Source organism: Panthera onca, chromosome A2 (genome assembly GCF_046562875.1).
Source record: "Panthera onca isolate mPanOnc1 chromosome A2, mPanOnc1 haplotype 2, whole genome shotgun sequence".
Lineage (NCBI taxonomy): Eukaryota > Metazoa > Chordata > Mammalia > Carnivora > Felidae > Panthera > Panthera onca.
Window position 1 is genome coordinate 154,205,197 of NC_138340.1, and position 20,896 is coordinate 154,226,092.

Consider the following 20,896-nt stretch of genomic DNA (forward strand, 5'->3'; position numbering starts at 1 on the left):
GGGCACTTCAACACACAGCTCGAGGCAGGGAGAATGGAAACCGCCTCTAGGGAGGTGAGCAGTTACCAGCATTTTTGAAAGGCACATCTTTGCAAGCAATGCTTCCATTTCCAAGAATGTCGCTTCAGATAGCCTTACCCAAGGCCATGGCAATATGTACAAGGATGTTCCTGGTGGTCTCATTTGTAGTTGGGAAAGCTTGGAAACAATACAAATGTCAATCAGTGTGAAGGACAGGCTGAATGAATCACAACACGTCTGTACAGCAGAGCCAGTGACGTATCTCTCTAGGTATGATGTAGAAGGATATAAGCATGATACCAAGTGCAGAATAGCATGGGTATGATGATCTTGTTTTTATAAGAACTGAGGACATACCTATGTTTGTATATGCATAGAAAAAAGGATGTGGGAAGACACACGCTAATTTGTTAACAGAGTTTGTCTCTCGGAGTTGGAATTATAGAAGATTTTTTATACAGGTCTATAAAGTTGATTGTTTTTAATAGACATACCATTAAAAAGAAAATATTCAGAAAGTAAAGGCCTGATGTTTAATTATGGTAAGCATGATGGCGACAGTCTGTCCTTCATCGCAGAAAACCCCCAATGTGTCCTTGCTTTACGTCACAGATTCCAAAATTGTGATACATTCTTAATTATGTTATTCTCTGATAAAAATGCTTATTATCTCTCATATCTGACCCTTCCACTTTGTTTTGGTTTATTTACTGTCCACAATTCACTGAGTGTTATCTCTGCTTTGAGGCTAGTGTGGAAAGGGTACAATGATCTCTCCACAGCGTTTACAGCTCCCCCAAATCACGTAGAAAGGGCTCCAAAGATATTAGAGGAATGAATGAGTAAACTCAGTCACTTGGGGAAAAGAACAACCCCTCAAGAAGGTCAGACACCTCTGAACCGGCCACCTCTGAACATGCAAAGGTTCTCTGTGAACCGGGCAGGACCTGTTCCAGGTGCATGGGCAACATGTCTGTGGGGAGACACGAGGAGTATATTCTAGATGAAGAGCCCGAAAAGAGAGACGGGAGACCCAGGTTCTATCACTAGGCAGCAATGAGACTTTGTACCGGTCACTTTTTCTTTCTGGGTTTTTATTTCCTCCTCCGTAAATAAGCGTTAGATTTGGCCAACATCTTTCAAAGCATGCTCCTAAGAACACTACATCTGGGATGTGTTAATAAATGCCCCTTAACAAGAATTCTGTGGTCAAATACACTTGGGAAATGCTGCTCTCTGCATGCTAGTCTTGGAGCTCCACAATGCACATTAGCAAGTTCAAGTCTCTGCGAGGTCTTTCAGGAAATAAACTTACTTTATCAATGCTGACACCAGCATTTTCTCACATTTATTTCACCTTGGAATCTTAACATTTTTTTCATGAGCATCTCGCTGATACATACACTGGTCTTAGTAATACCTGAGGTCTTTCCAGCTCTCAGAATCCATAACCGTAATGACTTGTTTCCTTCACACCAGCTTGTTCTGCCCTGACACCCCATACCGTGGCCACTGTGGCCGAAAGCATCATATCTCAGATGGCCCTTGATGAAGCATACCTCTGCTTTGTGAGTGGGAATATAGAGATCCCTTAACTGTGTGTCAAGGTCCTGACCAAATGGGACAAAGGAGACGTAGAATATGGAGAGGGGAAGAAACACCCAAAAGGGCTGGGCTGAAGCATGGGACACTTGGGTGCAGCTGTTGGGGGCACCTAAGTAGGAATGAAAAACCGGGAGGCAGGGCAAATGGTCAGAGAAAAGCGAAGTATTTGGAAGGTACTTGGTCCTTGTGTGGTTTGCTAGCTATTTGTGGCTGTGGCTCATCTGGATTTAAATCCCATTTGTGTATCGATGCCTTCCATGTTTGAATACGATCTTTTGATTAAGAGAATGGACTTGGGAGTCGTATGTCCCGTGCCTTAGTTTCTTTTATAAAATAGGGTTAATAAAAGGCTTTGCTTCATAGTGTTATTTATGAAGATGAAATAAGTTAACGCATATGAATGCTCTTAGAATAGTAACTGGCCCATAGTAAGTCCTACATAAATGGCATTGTTGTCATTCATTACTGTTAGTTATATTTTCAGCCAAGATTCCTCTCTGACTTGACAACTCCACTCAGATGTGTCCCAGGCATCTCAGACTAAACAGGAGCCAAATTAAACTCTTGATTTTTCCCACCAATACCCCAACTTCCCCATCTCAGGAAATGTCACCTCTACACATACACTCACAGCTCAAGTCAGGAGCCCAGGAATCAGACTTGTCTCCCCCTTCCCTTTCACATCCCATCCACCGGGAAGTTCCGCAGTCGACTGCTAAATATATTTCAAGTTCATCTACGTACTTCTTTCTACTTGCATCCCTGCTCTGGTCCGAGCAGGCTCATCTCAGGATAAGTGACTAGTCTTGTAAGCGGTCTCCCGCTCTTCCTCTTGCTCTTTTCCAACACATTCTCCCCGTGCAGCCAGAATGCTTTTAACAAACATAAATATGAACATATTAAAACCCTAAGTGGCCCATAAAATGAAGCCCACGCTTCTCACCGTGGCTTTGTGCTGTCTAGCTTCTGTTGACCATCTCCCTGTCTTCCCAGCTGCCTCCCTGAGTTGGCCCGCTCTACTCCAGCAGGATTAGCCTCTTTCCAGTTCCCACACACGGGAATTCCTTCCCACCTTACAGCCCTTATCTGTGTCACCATTTTTGCCCAGAAGGCTTTGCCCATGGCTCTTTATGTGATGGGCTCCCCTTCAACTGAGAATCTCAGCTTCAGACTTTCTTTTCTAGATAGATTTCCCCTATAACCCTCTCTTAGTGGGTCACTCTAGTTGTTCTCAGTCATGGCTGTGTGTTCATGACCTTCAGAGCAATTACTTCTTTGTCTACCTGTCTATTGTCTGTCTCTCCCCAGAGAAATTTTCCCAGAGTCTGGTACTACTTCTGTTTTCCAAACACCGTAAACTCAGCTCAGAGCCTGGTGCCCCACACATACCGAATGGATGGATGAATGTCATGGTGCGTGAATGACTCACTGTCTAATACACCCTCCCCATTACTAAAAGTGTAATATGCTGACTAATAAGCAAAAAATAATTCTGTCTACTTTAGTCAGATAAGCTCAGAACTAGAACAAAGGACCAACGCATGAGCCTGTGGATATGCTTTTAGATGTTTGAAAAATCCTCTGACTCATGATGAGAGTGCTGACACAGGGCAAGATCTCTGTTCCAACAGCCAGTCATCAAGGGCCCCTCGGACCCCAGGAACCAATGAACTTTGTGGGATCGATGTCCTCAATGCAGCCAGTATTTTCCATCAGGCTGATACCTGACCCCAACTTTTTCTGGGACATTCAGAGTCTCCTGACCCATATCTTTACTGAATTATGAATTAATTTTTTTGAAGGGGAGTCTTTTTTCATAGACTACTCAGACTACTACGCATCAGAGTAGAAATCTCTGGTTGCAACCACGTAGCTTCTCAGCAAACATGGGACCAGTTCTGCTGCTAATTCCCAGGGGAGTTAACATAAATGTTTATTGACAGTGCAGTCCTCAAGAAAATAAAGTTGCTGATTCACTGCCTTACACTGAAACTCTGTGTTTCTTCCCTCCTCTTCCTTCCTCTTTATAAGGAGACACTCTGACGAGCAGCACATTTTGGGGACCCACTTGGTGTGATGTGTTCTTGGTTGCCTGTTCCTTCTTCCGTCTGTACAGCGTGGTCCCTGTAACAGCAGGGGCATCAGCCTCCCTCTTTCCTCTGGAGGACCGCCCCTCTTGGGACTCTGAGGAACAATGGAAGTCTTGGGGTTTCTCAAACTGGAAGTGAATGGCCCCATGGTGACAGTGGCCCTGTCAGTGGTCCTCTTGGCCCTCCTGAAATGGTAAGTGTGGCCAGCAGGTTCCCATGACTGTAGCAATGTCAGAAACAGCAGCCCTGAAGCCTTGCTGGAGCCAGGGAGGGGTATGTGGGAGTGTGTTTTTCTTCTTTTCTAATCTAGAGGGAGTTGAGTATTAACACAGCCTCAGAATTAAAAGCAAACAGCCAGGTTAATCTTTTGCTAAAATGCATGAGATCGAGGTGTCAGGAAAGGCTGGTGATTCAGTGACTGAGAGCACTACACATAATTAAGTTTGCAAGAGATGGAAAAAGAAACAAGTTGGAAAGGTTTGGGGAGAAGTATTTCCTCGTACCCATCATATCTTCCACCTCACTTTTCTGAGATCCTCTCCCCCTGTTGGATTTACAGCAGATTCAGCTCTCGGTTCATATGCCATTAAAAACAAAAAGGACATCGGAGCTGTCTGGCATCGTGGACCACTTTGCAGGAGGTTATTCACAGGGATTTCTGCAGGTTTAAGGACAAAGCGGTGGAACTGATTGCATAGTTTTCTGATATTTGATAGAAGGGAATGGATTCTGATGAACATAGCGTGTGCCGTGCCCACAAAGTTTGAGACCCTGAAAGGACCTCGGATTTGAACTGAGAGCAGCCGTCTGTTATCTTGTTAATTCAACAGGAGGCTTTCTGAAGTTTGGCTCTGCCGAAGGCCTGTGTCTGGAGATGCAAGGGCCCACAATATGCCCCATTTATGCATATTCACCCTGCTGGTTAAACTTATTACACTTACCCACTCAAGCCAAAGCACCTGGATTTAGGTGGCTCTGGTTTTTGAGGGGAAAGTGAAAAAATTAATGGAGAACGTGAGTTTGAACAGAATTTCAATTTATGTTTCTGGTGATAATAAAGCCTTCCCTAGATTAATAACTGGGAAAGCACTTTGAAAAGCATCAAGCATTATGCAAATGCGAGGTATTATTCTTTTGGAATTTGCATAGCTGAAAATGGAATTCACGTTTGATGTTCTATGATGATGAAATTACTTCTTGGAAATTGGCTCTGAAACTCTGCTTCAGTCCCAGTGCTGTTTTTGCTTTTTTAACTGGTTTAATTATCTTTTGAACTTAGTTCTCAGTGTAGCTTCTCTTCCTTGAAACCGGCCACATGCAAAACCAGGAGCAAATGGTAGCCCTCTTCCCCTGCTGCACCCCATTTATCCATCTCAACGTGTTTCTGTGCTCAGTGATGCACACGCCTTTGTGCCAACACATAGCAGGTGCTTCATAGAGGTCCACCGCCATTGTTCGCAACCATTTAGGTAACCTAACAACAGAGGAAAATAAGTCTTCAGTGGTTCAGGCATATTTGAAATTCCTGATTAGTATGATTATGAATATATTTTCCCATCAATAGCTATGCTCTGACTGTGGTTCTCAAAGTGTGTCCCCCCTGAATCCTCCAGGTGGTCTCAGCATTAATGTTTAGATTATACACTTTTCTACACATTTCTGTCTTTAGCGTGTGTGCGTGCGTGTGTGTGTGTGTTTTCGTTTCTGTATCCTCAACTCCCAGCTCAGTGTCTGACTTACAGCACGGCCTCGATAAATGTTTGATGAACGAATGAATGCATTGCATACGTTAATGTTGCTCTGGTCATGGAAAAGGGCATGTGTCCTGACTGATAAGCTGCCGTAACTGGATGTTTATAATCAGTGTAGATCAGAGAGTCACGGACAATAACACCGCACCATTCAGCAAGGCAGCTCTGCATTTGTAATCTATTCCCGGGGCCATATTAATAACCTGGGTCAAAGACACAGAGATTAGATAAAGGCATGAAGCAGAGGTGGTAAATAGGAAGTGAAAGCTGACTTCCACTTGTTATCGCAGAAATATTTGTTGATCTGTTAATGTACGCCAGGCAGAGAGTGGGAGGCTCTGGTACAAGGTCAGGAAACAGGAGGTCTGGGTCAGATGCCCAAGGCTGGGGGATACATGGACGTTCTGGGGTAAGCTTGGTGTCTGGAGGGAATAATGCTGAAGGAGAGCAGGCAGCAGAAGGGAGTGGCTCTGGCCATGGCTCTGGAGCTCCTGAGTCCATCCCTTGATCCAGCTCAAGACCCTCCTCTTCCAGGCAGGGCTCTAGGTAGCCTCTGAGCAACAGACTCCAGCTTGAATGAGGTGGGGTCTCCCTCCTGCTTCATTCTCTTAAGAGGTACTTGTGGGAGAAGAGGGGTGCTCAGGGAAAGCTGAGGTGGAGAGACCTCCCCCACCCCCCACAGCCATCTCGCTCCTAAGAAGAAACTATGGAGGGTGGTGTGCTCTGACCAGACTCCTTTGTCTTTCCTTTGAGAGTTACCTTTGCCATTGGGCCAGGTAAGACTGTCATGGAGAGCCTAAACTCTGAGAGTGAGGATTATGAGGATTGCTTCTTGCCTCCTCAACCAGCCTGTGAGTTCTTGCAAGGCAGGGGCGAGGTCCCATATCTCATTGCAATTCCAGAAATTTCTATCCATGGCACAAATGTTCGTCTAGCGTTTGGTTTAAAGGGGGTAAAGTGAAGAAGTACAGCACCCAGGATTTAGGGTTTGGCTCCTGCCTCTTCCAGTGGCCTCATCTCCCTCATCCATCCCCCATATCCTGTTCTGAGAGCGGCCATGTTGCTGCATGAGTCCTTCCTTTGCCCTTGCTAGTCTCCATGCTTGGAATTCCCTTCTTCTCTTTCCTTCAGCACTAAGTTCAGGGGTATCTCCTCATGGAAGCTTCTCCTGTTTGTCCAGGGCACTTACAAGCCCCCACTCAGTGCTGCTTTTATCATCTCTCATCACCTCCCCTCCCCCCAATGCCCAGTATGTAGCACTGGCACATAATAAATGCTGGCTATGGGTGGCTCAGTTGGTTAACCGTCCGACTCCGGCTCAGGTCATGATCTCACAGTCCATGAGTCTGAGCCCCGCGTCGGGCTCTGTGCTGACAGCTCAGAGCCTGGAGCCTGCTTTGGATTCTGTGTCTCCCTCTCTCTCTATCCCTCCCCTGCTCATGCTCTGTCTCTTTCTGTCTCAAAAATAAATAAAAACATTAAAAAATATATTTAAAAAAATTTTTAAACGTTTATTTATTTTTGAGACAGAGAGAGACAGAGCTTGAACAGGGGAGGGGCAGAGAGAGAGGGAGACACAGAATCTGAAATAGGCTCCAGGCTCTGAGCTGTCAGCACAAAGCCCAATGCGGGGCTCGAACTCACGGACCGTGAGATCATGACCTGAGCCGAAGTCGGACGCTTAACCGACCAAGCCACCCAGGAGCCCCTAAAAAAATTTTTTTTAAAATAAATGTTGGCTGAAGGCTAATTCCAGCCTCTGATCTCTGCTGGTACTTTTCTTGCCGGTTCTTCTCTGAGCCTTTATAGTTCAGTACAAATCTTAACAGTTTTGCCCATATGAGTCACTCCTTTTCCTGAAAGCCTGCTGTGTTTTCAGTTGGTACCAACTTGGTGACTCCTTTTTAAATTGTTGCAGGTGTACTGTTTTTGTATCCCCACCCACCTTGTAGAACAGAGACCATGCCATGTACTTGATAAATACTTCTTAATTGTTAAGTGTACATGTGAATTTGGAAAGAAGACCGAAGAGTTAATTTCATTTAAAAGGAGACCATTATAAAATAGGCATAGTATATTTCAGTAGTTCTCCTCAAAGTGAATTTGACACGATTTTCAACAATACTTATTTAAGTTGACAGATATGTGGCTGAGTAGCATGAACTGGGGTATAAGGAGATCAGGGCTACTCCACTGGGGCTGGAAGACGGAGCAGGCATATAGAATATATTAGCTAGGAGTACATACAAAGGTGTATGTATGAAGCACATATGAAGCAGCCTGGAGCCTGCTTCAGATTCTGTGTCTCCCTCTCTCTGTGCCCCTCCCCATCCCCGTGCTCTGTTTCTGCCTCTGTCTCTCTCAAAAATAAACATTAAAAAATTAACAAAAGAAAGAGTAGCCCAAATATTAATAGTGGTTTTTCTTCATTGGTGGGATTATGGACGATTTTTATTTCTTTTTTTAGTCTTTCTACATCTTCCACATTTCTTTCATGAGTATGAATTACGGAGCAAAAAATTGTTACTTTATGTTATTTTTATGTTTTATTATGTTACTTTATGTTATTAAAAGGAGAAGGAAATTGTTCTTCTCTAGTAGTGAAGAGGAAACCAGTTTTATGCTGTGGGAATGGAGGTTTCGGGGCTATAATCTCACTATTTCCACCAACAGAGTAGAATATACAAGGGGAATTTAGAGTAATGAGGGAGCTTCTTGGCTAATGAGGCAGTGTGAAAGGTAAACTGTAGCAGTTCCATTAAGTAGCTAAAGAGTCAAAGCAGGTAAATACATGAATACCCTGGCAGCTGAGAAGTGCTGTCTTACAGAGATGCAAGGACTTTTCATGCCAGGCTGCATTTAAGGCTCAGGAGCCCAAGACTCAGAGGAATGAGTCAACTAGTTGTGAAAATAGGTATCAGGGTGTTTTAGAGTTCTGATCAAGTCTCATTCTAAGATAACGTTAAGGTAAAATGTTATTGATGATTATTAAGACTTAAGACTATAATGAAAATCATTGTACCTGGAAGTTTCTTTCTGATAGAGCTTGCTTTACGTATAGAAGGACTAGATTCTAATTCTAAGCCCAGACCATATCTGGTAATCCAGATAATCTAGTCCCAGACCATATTTAAAAGAAACCATTGCTCCCTGGGATGGAAGGAAGGCTCAATATCCACAAATAAATAACACGATATACCATATTAACAGAACGAAGGAGAAAAAAAATCACATAATCATCTCAATAGATGCAGAAAAACCATTTGATAAAATTCAACTTCCTTTTGTGATAAAAACTCTCAATGAATTAGGTATAAAAGGACTGTGCCTCAAGTTGATAAAGGCTGTATATGACAAGTGCACAGCTAATCTTATACTTGACAGTGAAAAGATGAAACCTTTTCCTCTAAGATCAGAACCAGACAAGGATGCCCACTCTCACCACTAGCATTCAAGATCAAGCCAGAAGTCTTAGCCATAGCAATTAGAAAAGGAAACGAGGGGCGCCTGGGTGGCGCAGTCGGTTAAGCGTCCGACTTCAGCCAGGTCACGATCTCACAGTCCATGGGTTCGGGCCCCGCGTCGGGCTCTGGGCTGATGGCTCGGAGCCTGGAGCCTGTTTCCGATTCTGTGTCTCCCTCTCTCTCTGCCCCTCCCCCGTTCATGCTATGTCTCTCTCTGTCCCAAAAATAAATAAAAAACGTTGAAAAAAAAATTAAAAAAAAAAAAAAAAGAAAAGGAAACGAAATAATAGGCATCCAAATTAGAAAGGAAGAAGTAAAACTGTCTCTGTTTGTAGATGACATAATCTTACATATAGAAAATGCTAAAGACTCCAATCAAAAAGCTGGTAGAGCTAATAAATAAAGTTTATGAAATTCAAATTCCTTAAAGTTGCAGGATATAAAGTCAAACATATGAAAATCAGGTGCATTTCTTTATAATAACAACAAACTATGTGAAAAGAAATAAAGAAAACAATCCCATTTACAATAGCATCAAAAAGAGGGGCGCCTGGGTGGCTCAGTCGGTTAAGTGTCCGACTTCAGCTCAGGTCACGATCTCGCGGTACGTGAGTTCGAGCCCCGCGTCGGGCTCTGGGCTGATGGCTCAGCGCCTGGAGCCTGCTTCCGATTCTGTGTCTCCCTCTCTCTCTGCCCCTCCCCCGTTCATGCTCTGTCTCTCTCTGTCTCAAAAATAAATAAACATTAAAAACAAAACAAAACAAAAAAAAACAATAGCATCAAAAAGAATAAAACACTTAGGAATGAATTGCACCAAGTGGGTAAAAGATCTGTACACTGAGAATTATGACACTGATGAATGAAACTGAAAAAGACACAAATAAGTGGAAAGATATCCTGTGTTCATGGATCAGAAGGATTAATATTGTTAAAATGTCCATACAACCCAAAGTAATCTATAGATTCAATGTAATCCCTATCAAAATTCCAGTAGCATTTTCCACAGAAATAGAAAAAAAACCCTAAAGTTTTTATGGAGCTATGAATAACCAAAGCAATCTTGAGAAAGAAGAACAAACCTGGAGGCATCACACTTCTGGATTTCAAACTATATTACACAACTGTAGTAGTTAAAACAGTATGGTTCTTCCCTAAAATTAGACATATAGACCAATGGAACAGAATAAAACATCCAGACATAAACTCACGCATATATGGTCAATTCATTTGTGACAAAGGAGCCAAAAACACACAATGGGAAAAGGATAGTCCCTTCATTAAATGATGTTGCAAAAACTGGATCAGTTTTGCTTGTGATAAGCAAAAGAATGAAACTGGACCCTTATCTTATACCATATGCAAAAATCAGCTCAAAATGGATTAAAGATTTAAATGTAAGACCTGACACTGTGAAACTCCTAAAAGAAAACATAAGGGATAGCCCTTTGACATTGATCTTGACATTGAGTTTTTGGATAGGACACTAAAAGCCCAAGCAACAAAAGCAAAAATAAACAAGTGAGACCACATCAAATTGGAAAGCTTTTGCACAACAAGGAAAACAGTCAACAAAATGAGAAGACAACCTACAGAATGGGTGAAAATATTTGCAAGCCATATATCTGAGAAGGGGTTAATGTGCAAAATATATAAGGAACTCAGACAACTCAATAGCAACAAAACAAAATAACCCATTCAAAAAATGGGCAGAGGAACTCAACAGACATTTTTTCAAGGAAGACATACTAATGGTTAACATGTCTATGGAAAGGTGATTAACATCACTAATCATCAGAGAAATGCAAATCCAAAGAGAGATCACCTCACAAGACAAGAGATAACAAGAGTTGGTGAAGATGCAGAGAAAAGAGAACCCTTGTGGACTGTTGGTGGGCACATAAACTGGTGCAGCCACTATGAAAACAGTAGGGAGGTTCCTCAAAAAATTAAAAATAGAGCTACCACACAATCCAGCACTCCTACTCTTGAGGATATATCAAAGGAAATGAAATCAGCATTTTGAAGGGATATCTGCACTCCCATGTTTCCTGCCGCACTATTCACCAAATAGCCAGGACATGGAAACAACTTAAATGTTATCGACCCATGAATGGAGAAAATGTGGTCTACATATACAATGGCATATTATTCAACTTTAAAAAAGGAGACCTGCCATTTGTGACAACATGGAGGAACGTGGAGGAGATTATGCTACATGAAATAAGCCAGACACAGCAAGACAAACACAGCATGATCGCACATATATGTGGAATCTAAAATGTCGGCTCATGGAAGTAAAGAGTAGAATTGTGGTTGCCAGGGACTGGAGGGTGGGGGAGACATACTTTCAGTTATAAGATGAATAGGTTCTAGAGCTGAATGTACAGCCTGGTAACTATAGTTAGTAATGATGTAGAATACATGAAATTTGCTAAGGGAGTAATCTTAAGTATTCTCACCACACACACACACACACACACACACACACACACACACACAAATGGTAACTATGTGAGATAATGGATATGTTAGTTAGCTTCATTGTGGTAATCATTATACAAGGTATACTGGTATCAAACACCAAGCTGTATACCTTAAATATATACAATTCCTTTGTCAATCATACCTCGATAAGTTAAAAATAATAATAATTAAAAAGGCAAACACCACTGTATTGGAATATGGAGCCCAGCTAAGAAATCTTGAATTTCCAGAGTAAGGAAGCCATGTGGGTGTTCCCTGGTATAATCATAGGTAGAGGGAGGGGTGTCTGGCTGCAGAATGAGGGTATTTGAAAATCAGTTGGCTACCATTTTCCCAAGTTCTGTTCCTAACAATGTTTGGGAAATTAAGCATAAGGTAAGCCTTCTTGGAGAATCATAGCATATCAAAGGTCCCAAGAGGTTCTGCAGTAAAGAAATCTGTTTAACTTCATTTAGTCCAGTTCTTCCTAAACTTATTTGATTAAGAAACACTGTGGGGGTACCTGAGTGGCTCAGTCAGTTAAGCCTCCAACTCTTGGTTTCTGCTCAGGTCACGATTCTCACGGTTCGTGAGATTGAGCCCCACATCGGGCTCTGCGCTGAGCGTAGAGCTTGCTTGGTCTCTCTCACACTCTCTCTGCCCCTTCCCCTCTCACGTTCTCTAAATAAATATGTAAATAAATACTAAAAAAAAAAAAAACAAGCGAACAACAACAACAAAAAAGAAATGATGTGTAGGATCATAGAGAGAAGGTCAATTTTGACCAGCTGAGACATTCCCTTGAAATGAGTGGTTGGATGTGTTGTTGGTGGTCAGGCAGCTGCGTAGTCTGGTGGACATGGAGGAGCTGCCGAACAGAGGAATAAAATATGAAAACTATCCTTTTGCAAGCTCTGAGGCACCAGGGTTGATGATATTTACTTCAGAGCATAGAGGGTATAGATAGTCTGGAGGGCAAAATAGGGCCAACATGCAGGCTGGCTCCAGTTCAACATCAAAGTAAACGAATAACCACAGCTGTCTGGCCATGGCAGGAACGCTGCCTTGGGAGGTGGTGAGAGTCCCTCAACATCCACCAGGAATGCTGCCAAAGCATTTCCTACGTGGCATGGGCACTTGGCACAGATGACCACTGAGTGCTTTCTGGATCTAGATTCAGTGTATGGGAAGGTCTGCACGGAACCTAGCTACCACCAGGGAAAAGTCAGATAAAGCACAAGAGATCCACTAGTGACTGCTCCCTCTTCTGCCTGGACACACCTCTTGTTCCCAGCAGCAGCTCCCATGGTGAGGAGAGCGTGTCTCAGGCAGGAGCCTGGAACACTCTCACAAAGCAACTTCATGGGGCCTCATTATGGCTTCATGCAGGACACTCTTCTAGCCTTCCAGCCCTTGCTCCTCAGACTTTCTGGGTCCCCAGCCCCTTGGAGGTGGCTTGGAGAAGCAGAAGGGTCTTGGACTGGGTCTGGAAACATAAGGGAGAAGTGATGTGGCACAGGAGAGGAGGGAGAAAATTTCAGGTGAGGAAGGGTCACAACATCAGGATTTGTAACATTTGGTAGAACAAGACATTAAGGGTGTGAATAATGGACACATTTTAGAAATACATTTTAAAGGCCATGGATAATTTCCAGTGCCCCAGAGCATCTAGAGGAAGATGCATGCTATTTCCCTTCTTTATTTTTTGTACTTTTGTTTAGGATATGATGGGTACTTTGGTTTAATAACTCAGCGATGAGCTTGGAGATAAAATTGAACCTGCTTAGGAAAACTAGGTCTGCACTTCCTCGAGGACCATTTCCACAGAATATTTTTTTTGTTTTCCCTCTTTCACATAGTTGTACACAATATCCCTAGCTTTCCCCTTACTTTATTGATTTTCCAGAACGAGAGTACGAGGCGTGACTATAAAGTAACGTGACTGATTATTTTAGCATACACACCAGAACTTATACAGCCAAATGAATTTTATGACCTTCAAAAGCATTTTCCTGATATGCTAAACCTTTGCTGCAGAGATGGCACTATCAGAAAAGGCATTCTTAGCACTTTCCTTTAGGAATGGCCCTGGTGTCTAGAGTCAGTCTTTTGACAGTCTCATGGCAGCCAGTCGCCATTTTTGTTGAGAATGGACTGATTTTTTTTTTAAACAGTCCCAATATTGGCAAATAGGTGATTAGAATGGGTCGTCTTCTTTTCAACTCAAAATAAAATGTGATTAGAAAACAATAAGGCTTCTTCTATACTCGAGAGGTTTATGAACCAGGAAGCCTGGGGATTCCACTTGAGGGGCCACACTCCTAGGGAATATGCATTGTTGCTCACTTCCTGGTTTGTTTTGTTTTAAAGAAAACAACAGCAATGATCTTAAGACTTGTGGTCAAACCTTCTCTTCTTATCTTGTAAGGAGTTCAGGCTTCTGGTAGCATCTACTCTCTGGGGAGAGAGGAGAGAAGGATCTCATTCATTCTATAAACAAAGCAAATCAGCGGGTTTATGTTGGTGCTTTAATGAGGTGCTCAAGTATACGCTTGGGACCGCTTTCCCTGGGAGGACAGTGGCTCTTCCAGAAATAGAGCTATTGAATGAATCCTTCCTTGCACCCCTGAATACCATAATAACAACCATCTTCCTAGGCTGTCATTTGCCATTGAGGTTAAGTGCTCTGTCTTTGGGAACATTAGCAGTGTTTTATATACAACATATATCTGAATATGGGGACAGAACTTTGGGTAGAGAAGGGTCAGGGGACACTTGTTCATGCAGCTGTACATTTGGTGCTTCAATTATTAGGAGCCACCTTTTTCTGGTTTGTCAGAAATATGTGATGTTTCATAACTTCCTTGGGATGGGCAGGGTTGGGGTGTTGTCTGACTGGGTAGATTCTGGAGCCCTCGGCTCTCCTGGCAGAGTCTTTGGTCTCCTGGCAGAGTCTGGCACTGGGCCACACTGTGGGGCCATCCTCAACCTCCATATGTCCTTGCAAAGGGGTGTCTTGGGTTTCACCTCAGCAGATGGCAGTTCCTGAACATGGTCCCAGAGAGAGGGCGACCCTTCCTTTGCTCAAAGGTATCTGGAAAGATGGTGTCAGAGATGGCCTGAAAGCAGAGCCAACCTCTACAAATAGTGGATTCAACCGAAACCCTGTTTTCTGAGCACGATGCATAGACACCCTGGGGAGAGCCAGCGCTCTGTATCCAAACTGGCCTCTGCTTCCACATTTCAGCTGAAAGGTGCCCTACAATCCTCCCCCGCATTTCCCTCCTGGCTGCACACAATGTGCCTGTTCTTCTCCCTACTCTTGCTCACTCATTACAGTCCCTGTCGTATGAATGCCCTCCTCTCTCTGTTTAAATCCCAGCCAGCCATCAAAACCTGGCCAAATGTCACTCTTCTTGAAGGTCACCTTAACTAGGCCAGCCCTCTGGAGCTCTGCCCCCACCTTGAACTCTTGTAGTGTCCTCAGTCTCTATAGCCATCCTGGCATTCACTCTATTATCTTCCTGTGAATGCATGTGTCCTGTCTTCCTGGCCTGACTCCAAGCCCCTGAGGGCAGGGCTGAATCTTGAGCCAGTAAGTGCCTTGTGCACAGTAGCTGCTCAGTAAATGTTAATGATCATTACCATGCCTCAGGTAACGGAGATGGTGACACTGCTTCCAAATGATTACTGTTACGTGTGTGTGTGTGTGTGTGTGAGAGAGAGAGAGAGAGAGAGAGAGAGCGCACAGGGGATGACAGGATCAATCTCCCTCTGACTTGCTGGCACACCAGTGGCCTGTGTTCCCACTACCTAGCAGAATGCCTTGCACAGGGCTCACTGAAAGAGTAAACACATGACTTCTTAGTTCGCACACTCATTGAATGCTGAAGGCTTTCAAGGCTGTGTGCTGGTTCTACATCATTGATGTGCAGTGGATAACATTCTCATGAATTCAGATAGATAAAGTAATTGTCACATTAGGAATCGAAGAGCAGGGCTCTGATACAAAAGGAAGGGATGGGACAGAATGCAGGACATAGCCATCTGGATGTGGCATATGAGGGATCATAGAGCTCTTGGGGTCTGACCAGGGTACCCTGACAATAGTGCGGTGGAGGGGGGCATAGGAGGCATCTAGCCCCCTGCAGAGAGGCATCAAAGGACACACACTTCCTCTTACCCTGTTCTATTGAACACTAATCCTCACAGCTTAAAGCAATGCTATCTAAACTCTTCTCCAGCATCCCCTGTTTATATTACTTCCCCATAGGTCCCATTGTCTAGATAACAATGCATATTTAAGTAATGATTGATTGATTTTCCCATTTTAATCAAAGACAATGATAGTAGCTCTGCCAGTGAGAACAGCTGATCAATGAGATAACCAGCATTAGTGTACCAAGTTATCATTCCACTCCAAGGTAAAGAAACTTGGCGTTTTAGGTAACCCGCACAATCTTATAGTCAATAAATGCATGATTTACATTAGGCCCTTTGAAATATGGAAAACATCTCAGGTACCCCCTTCCTACCTTCACAAGTCAATAGGTATCTGGGGACCTCAGGCCATAAACATTGTAAAGCACAGTCACTTATACATTTAAGGGTTTGAACTCTATTTGTAAACAGAGAGTGACCAAAACCGGTAGCATCATCTCACGATAAGAGGGATGGTAAAGGAAGGTCATTGGGAAGTTCTCAGGAGAAATATGGTGCCGTGGAAATCAGCTAGGTCTTTACAGTGTAGGACAGACACACTTTTTCTTCTGGATGACCTTGGGCAAATCATTCCATCCTCACTAGTTTCCTCATTAATAAGAGAAGGCTGGCAGTTCCTGCCTCTCAGCATATGGCACCTTTCCAACTGGCCACCTAGGCCAGCTCTCACTCACCCCTACCTGCCAGTCAATCCATATTCTGGCCAGCCTGGTTTCCTAAGTGGTCCTTGAATCGTTCTTTCCTCTCTCTCTGCTCTTCTACCACTGTAGTCCAGGATTCCCTCCCTCCCTCCTTCTCTCCCTTCCTTCCTTTTTGAGAGAGATAGGGAGAGTGCGAGTGAGGGGGAGAGGGGCAGAGGGGGAGAGAGAGAGAGAGAGAGAGAGAGAGAGAGAGAGAGAGAGAGAGAAAGGATCTTAGGCAGACTCCATGCTCAGTGAGGAGCCCAATGTGGGGCTGGATCTCACAACCCTGGGATCACGACCTGAGCCGAAATCAAGGGTCGCACACTCAACTGACTGAGCCACCCAGGCCCCCCTGTCGTCCAGGATTTCAAGAGCATCCCTTGGCTGGAATAGTCTCCTAACTGGTTTCCCTGCCTCCTGCCTGGGTCCTTCGAATCTGTCCTGCAACTCTACAGCCAGAATAACACCACAGGAACTCACCACTCTCCTGTGTAAAACAGTTCCATGGCCCTCCCTGCCCCCAGAATGAAGTCTCCCTGGCCTAGCACCCCTGAGTCTCTCTCTGACCTGGTTACTTCCCACTCTGCATATTCATTTTCCATTGCTTCTCACCTGGCACTCCCCTTTCTGGTGCTCACACTTCCTTCCATACACCACACTGTTTACCATCCATTTCCTTCTCTCCTTCATTCAAGTGAGAGCCTCTGCATTCCCTGTGCTCCTGGCCCCATTGCACCTGGTCCCTTCTCTCGCTTTCTACTTATCTAAGGTGAGCTCCCAGAGGCAGGACTGGGTCTTACACAGCTTTTGCTTCAAGTACCCAGTATTGTGCTTGGGCCACTCGATACATTTCTATGCATAACAGGCACTCACTTTTTTGTTGAGCCAAACCAAACTGAGAGATAATACACAGAATTTTGTGTGGCATGGGCCTGGCATATATAGACACCCAATACAAGTTAGCTGCTCTTTGCTGCTATGAATATTATCATAGAGAATTTCCATTTGTTTCTGGCTGCATTCCACCACGAGCAGCTACAATTCTCACTTGTTAGATAACAAAATGTCATCAAATCGAACTCTGGATCTTTTTTTTTTTTTTAATTTTATTTATTTATTTTGAGAGAGAAAGAGACAGAGTACGCATAGGGAAGGGGCAGAGAGAGAAGGAGAGAAAGAGAATCCCAAGCAGGTTCTGTGCTGTCAGCACAGATCCTTGATGCGGGGGTTGAACCCACAAACCATGAGGTCATGACCTGAGCGGAAACCAAGAGTCAGACACTTAACTGACTAAGCAACCTAGGCATCCTGAGCTCTGGATCTTAATAAAAGATTATGTCTCTATAATTCAGCCTAGCCTGTGCTGTGGGTGAAGTTCATCTCTGCACTATTTATAAGGGAAGGACTGCTAAACAAAATCACAGTGCAAAGGTGACTGGGGAACCCATTTAGGAAAGCAAATGACTCCCAAGAACTTCACCAGTGTGTCAGTTCTCCAATACTGTCTTTAAAAACTCACTAAAAACCACTTCACTCATGGCTGCCTTTCTGCATTTGTGCAGTGATCCAGAGTTTGAGCCTGTAATCAGACTGCCTGGATTCAAACTCTGCCCAGCCTTGCAAGCGTAAGCAAGTTGGTAAGGTCTCTATGTCTCAGGGTCCCCTTTTGTAAAATAGAGATAGTAACAGTACTGGCTTCATAGCATGCTTGGAAGATTAAGTGAGTTAAGACATGGAGTAGACTTGCCCGGCCCAGTAGTGTTCAATAAGCGTTAGCTAGTTGTTACCTATTAACTGCAGGCTTATACTCAGCTGTAATTATGTAGATGCTGGGTAGATAGATCATGATTTTGTTTTTGTTTCTATTAATTTATTAATTAGTTCTAGCACCGTTCAGAACTCTCCCATGATCTTTAGGAACGCATAAAAGTGAAAAGGGTGGAGAGCTGCATTTCAAACTAGTGGTCTTATTTTGAATGATCATGGGCTGACATCACTAGGTTGTTTTTGACCCTAAACAGGTAAGATGAGGCTGAAAAATGCCTGTGATATTTAACAACTAAGAAGTCTTAGGTGATATTGGAGATGGTCACTAATGGGGTGATGGGGACAGAAGCCAGAATGCAGCAGGTGTCGAAGCAATTAGGAAGGAAGGCAATTGAGAAGAGGATGGACTTTTCTCTCAAGAAGAAGGTTGAGATGTCAGCTGCCTTTCTGAGCCTCAATTTCCAATAAATCTCAAATCCGATAAATTTCAAATTCCAGTATATCTTACATCCATATGTTATTATTAGTCTCTTGATGGCAATTGTTTATCTCTTAGTTTAGGTGTTTAAAAAAAAGTCTGTTTCTTGAAAAGTGCTCTATAAACCAAGCTTTAGACCCATTTGCTTTCCAGAAAAATTTAAGATTTTCCTGTGACAAAATTTACATGTATCCTCTGAGTTGAACAGTAACCACACAATTCTTTTTGCCATTTGGCCTTTGTTTCATTGGTTGACGCTTGCCTTGCCCATGTGTTTGAGAATTGGAAGTGTCAGTGATGCATATCAAATCAGCACACAAATCCTGGTATGTCTTCCTCTACTCTCTCTCTTGTAGACCAGACCTTTCGTTTCCTGCACACTCCTGTCTAAGCCCTTACCTCTGTTATCCCTTAATTATGACATTATAAATGTGTCTCTGCAGAATCAAATCCCTCTTGTCTTATATGCAAGTAAGGCAGCCAGCCAACCAACCAATCAACTAACCACCTCTTTTTTGTGTGTTCCACTCAGCTACCATTCCACCCATCCTTCTCTTTCCAGCCAAGAGACTAGAAAGAGGATCCCACACTTGCTCACATTCTCCCCTCCCATTTGCCCTTCAGCCCCACCGAAATGACTCTCTCCATGGCCACTCCTAAAGGGAATTAACATTTCCCCATTGTTCTCTTTCTCTAGTGATTTGTAGTATTTTACTCTGATACATTTAGTCTCTGTTACTGTTGGGTATATTCCAGAGACCTCAGCAGTGCAGGGGTAGAAAAAAGGTCAAGCACCTTGATTATAATCCAATGGCCTCATTTTATAGTTGAGGAAATGAATGTGTAGAGAAGTCAAGTGACTTGACCTGTATTAGCCATTGTTGCAGTGCTGTATAACAAACCCCTCTAAACTCATTGGCAAACAATATCATTTATTTGTCTCACAGTCTGTGGGGTGGCTGGGGTGGCTCTGTTTTAGACTGTGGGTGGGGTTCAGATCTACTTCATATGTGTTTGTAATGGGGCCCAGGATGAAGAGGATACTTGGGGAAAAGCTCTACACCTGACAGATGACAGGAGTGCAAAAGATGCTAGAGGAAATAATGTCTCTTGAGGCCTCAGCCTGGAAGTGGTTTACTGTCATTTCTGCCCATATTTCTTTGGATAAGCCAAGTGACATGCCCAAGCCTAACATTAGTGAGGAGGAAGAAGACTCCACCCACCATGGAGGGAGGTACTTAAAAGACAACAAAAAAGGATGATGATATAGAATTTTGAAACAAGGAGGGTGTGAAAAATTGGAAGCAATGATTCAATCTACCATATGCTCCAAGATTTCACGTCTGGGTCCTGATCTCTGGTGAAGCAGAAAGAGGCCATGAGTAACAAGACAAAACAAAATAAGAAACAAAAATAAAAACAAACGAAGAACAAACAAACAAAACCTTAAAGCTATTGGACACTTGGATTTTTACTGTAAGTGAAAAAAATGATCTCAAAAAAAAAAAAAAAAAGGAATGGACATAGATGAGGACTTTGGCAGCCGAGACACTGACATGGAGGGTTGCGGTGGTCTTAGCTGTGGAGTGATGAACTAGCACCAAGAGTATTACTATGGGGTCACGAGCTCAGGGTAGGGATGCAGGTTGGACCTGAACGGAGCCTGGGGATGTGACCAGGTATTTCTAGGTGAACAGTTAATGGAGGTCAGGGGTGGACTGATGACTGAGCTGGAGCATACACTGAGAAGAGCAAATATTGATTCAGGGGATCAGGTGGGGAAGTGAGTAGCTAACACACTGAGGGCCCCAACTTCAGTCAGGAAAAGCAAGATGGAAGGGAGGCATTGCCCAAGTCCAGAAGACCCAAAGAAGCCTAAATATGGAAAACCTAGTGTGTCCACCCTATCCTGAAATATATTATAACCAGGGGACACCCTTGCAGATTGGGAGCTGTGTTGTTTAGGATAAATGTATTGTTCTATGCTGCGCAGTGAATTTATGGATGCTGTTATGCCAAGAAACGGCTATGGCTGAAAACATAAATAGTTCTAGAATTGCTTTAAATATTCTCATGGGTGCTAAGGCCTACTGTGTTCTTAAAAATATATATATGTTTTAAGATTATCTCTTGCCCTTCCAGAAACTACCCCTTGGTGCTGGCTGGTGGTTATAAGAAGAAAGGGCATATCCCAGTATCGCAAGGCCTGTTACACAGGGTGAATTTCACTTGGGGTTTCAAAGATAAAAGGAGACTTAACTCACTTCCACACTCTTCCCTGTCATACACTTGTGCACACTGTCCTCTACGAAGTTGCTGGCAAATCCGAATTGCAAGTGCTCTTGTAATCCAT

The 20,896-nt window shown here is 43.5% G+C and overlaps 1 protein-coding gene across 1 annotated transcript in view; it reads left to right on the top strand.

The window, feature by feature from the left end:
• Positions 1-3,618: 3,618 nt before the first annotated feature.
• Positions 3,619-20,896, top strand: part of TBXAS1 (thromboxane A synthase 1) — a 156,058-nt gene continuing 138,780 nt past the window's right edge. The window contains exon 1 of the mRNA XM_060633934.3: positions 3,619-3,909. Coding sequence (XP_060489917.1) covers positions 3,821-3,909 — 89 coding nt within the window. The 5' untranslated portion in view covers positions 3,619-3,820. The remainder of the gene's footprint in view (positions 3,910-20,896) is intronic.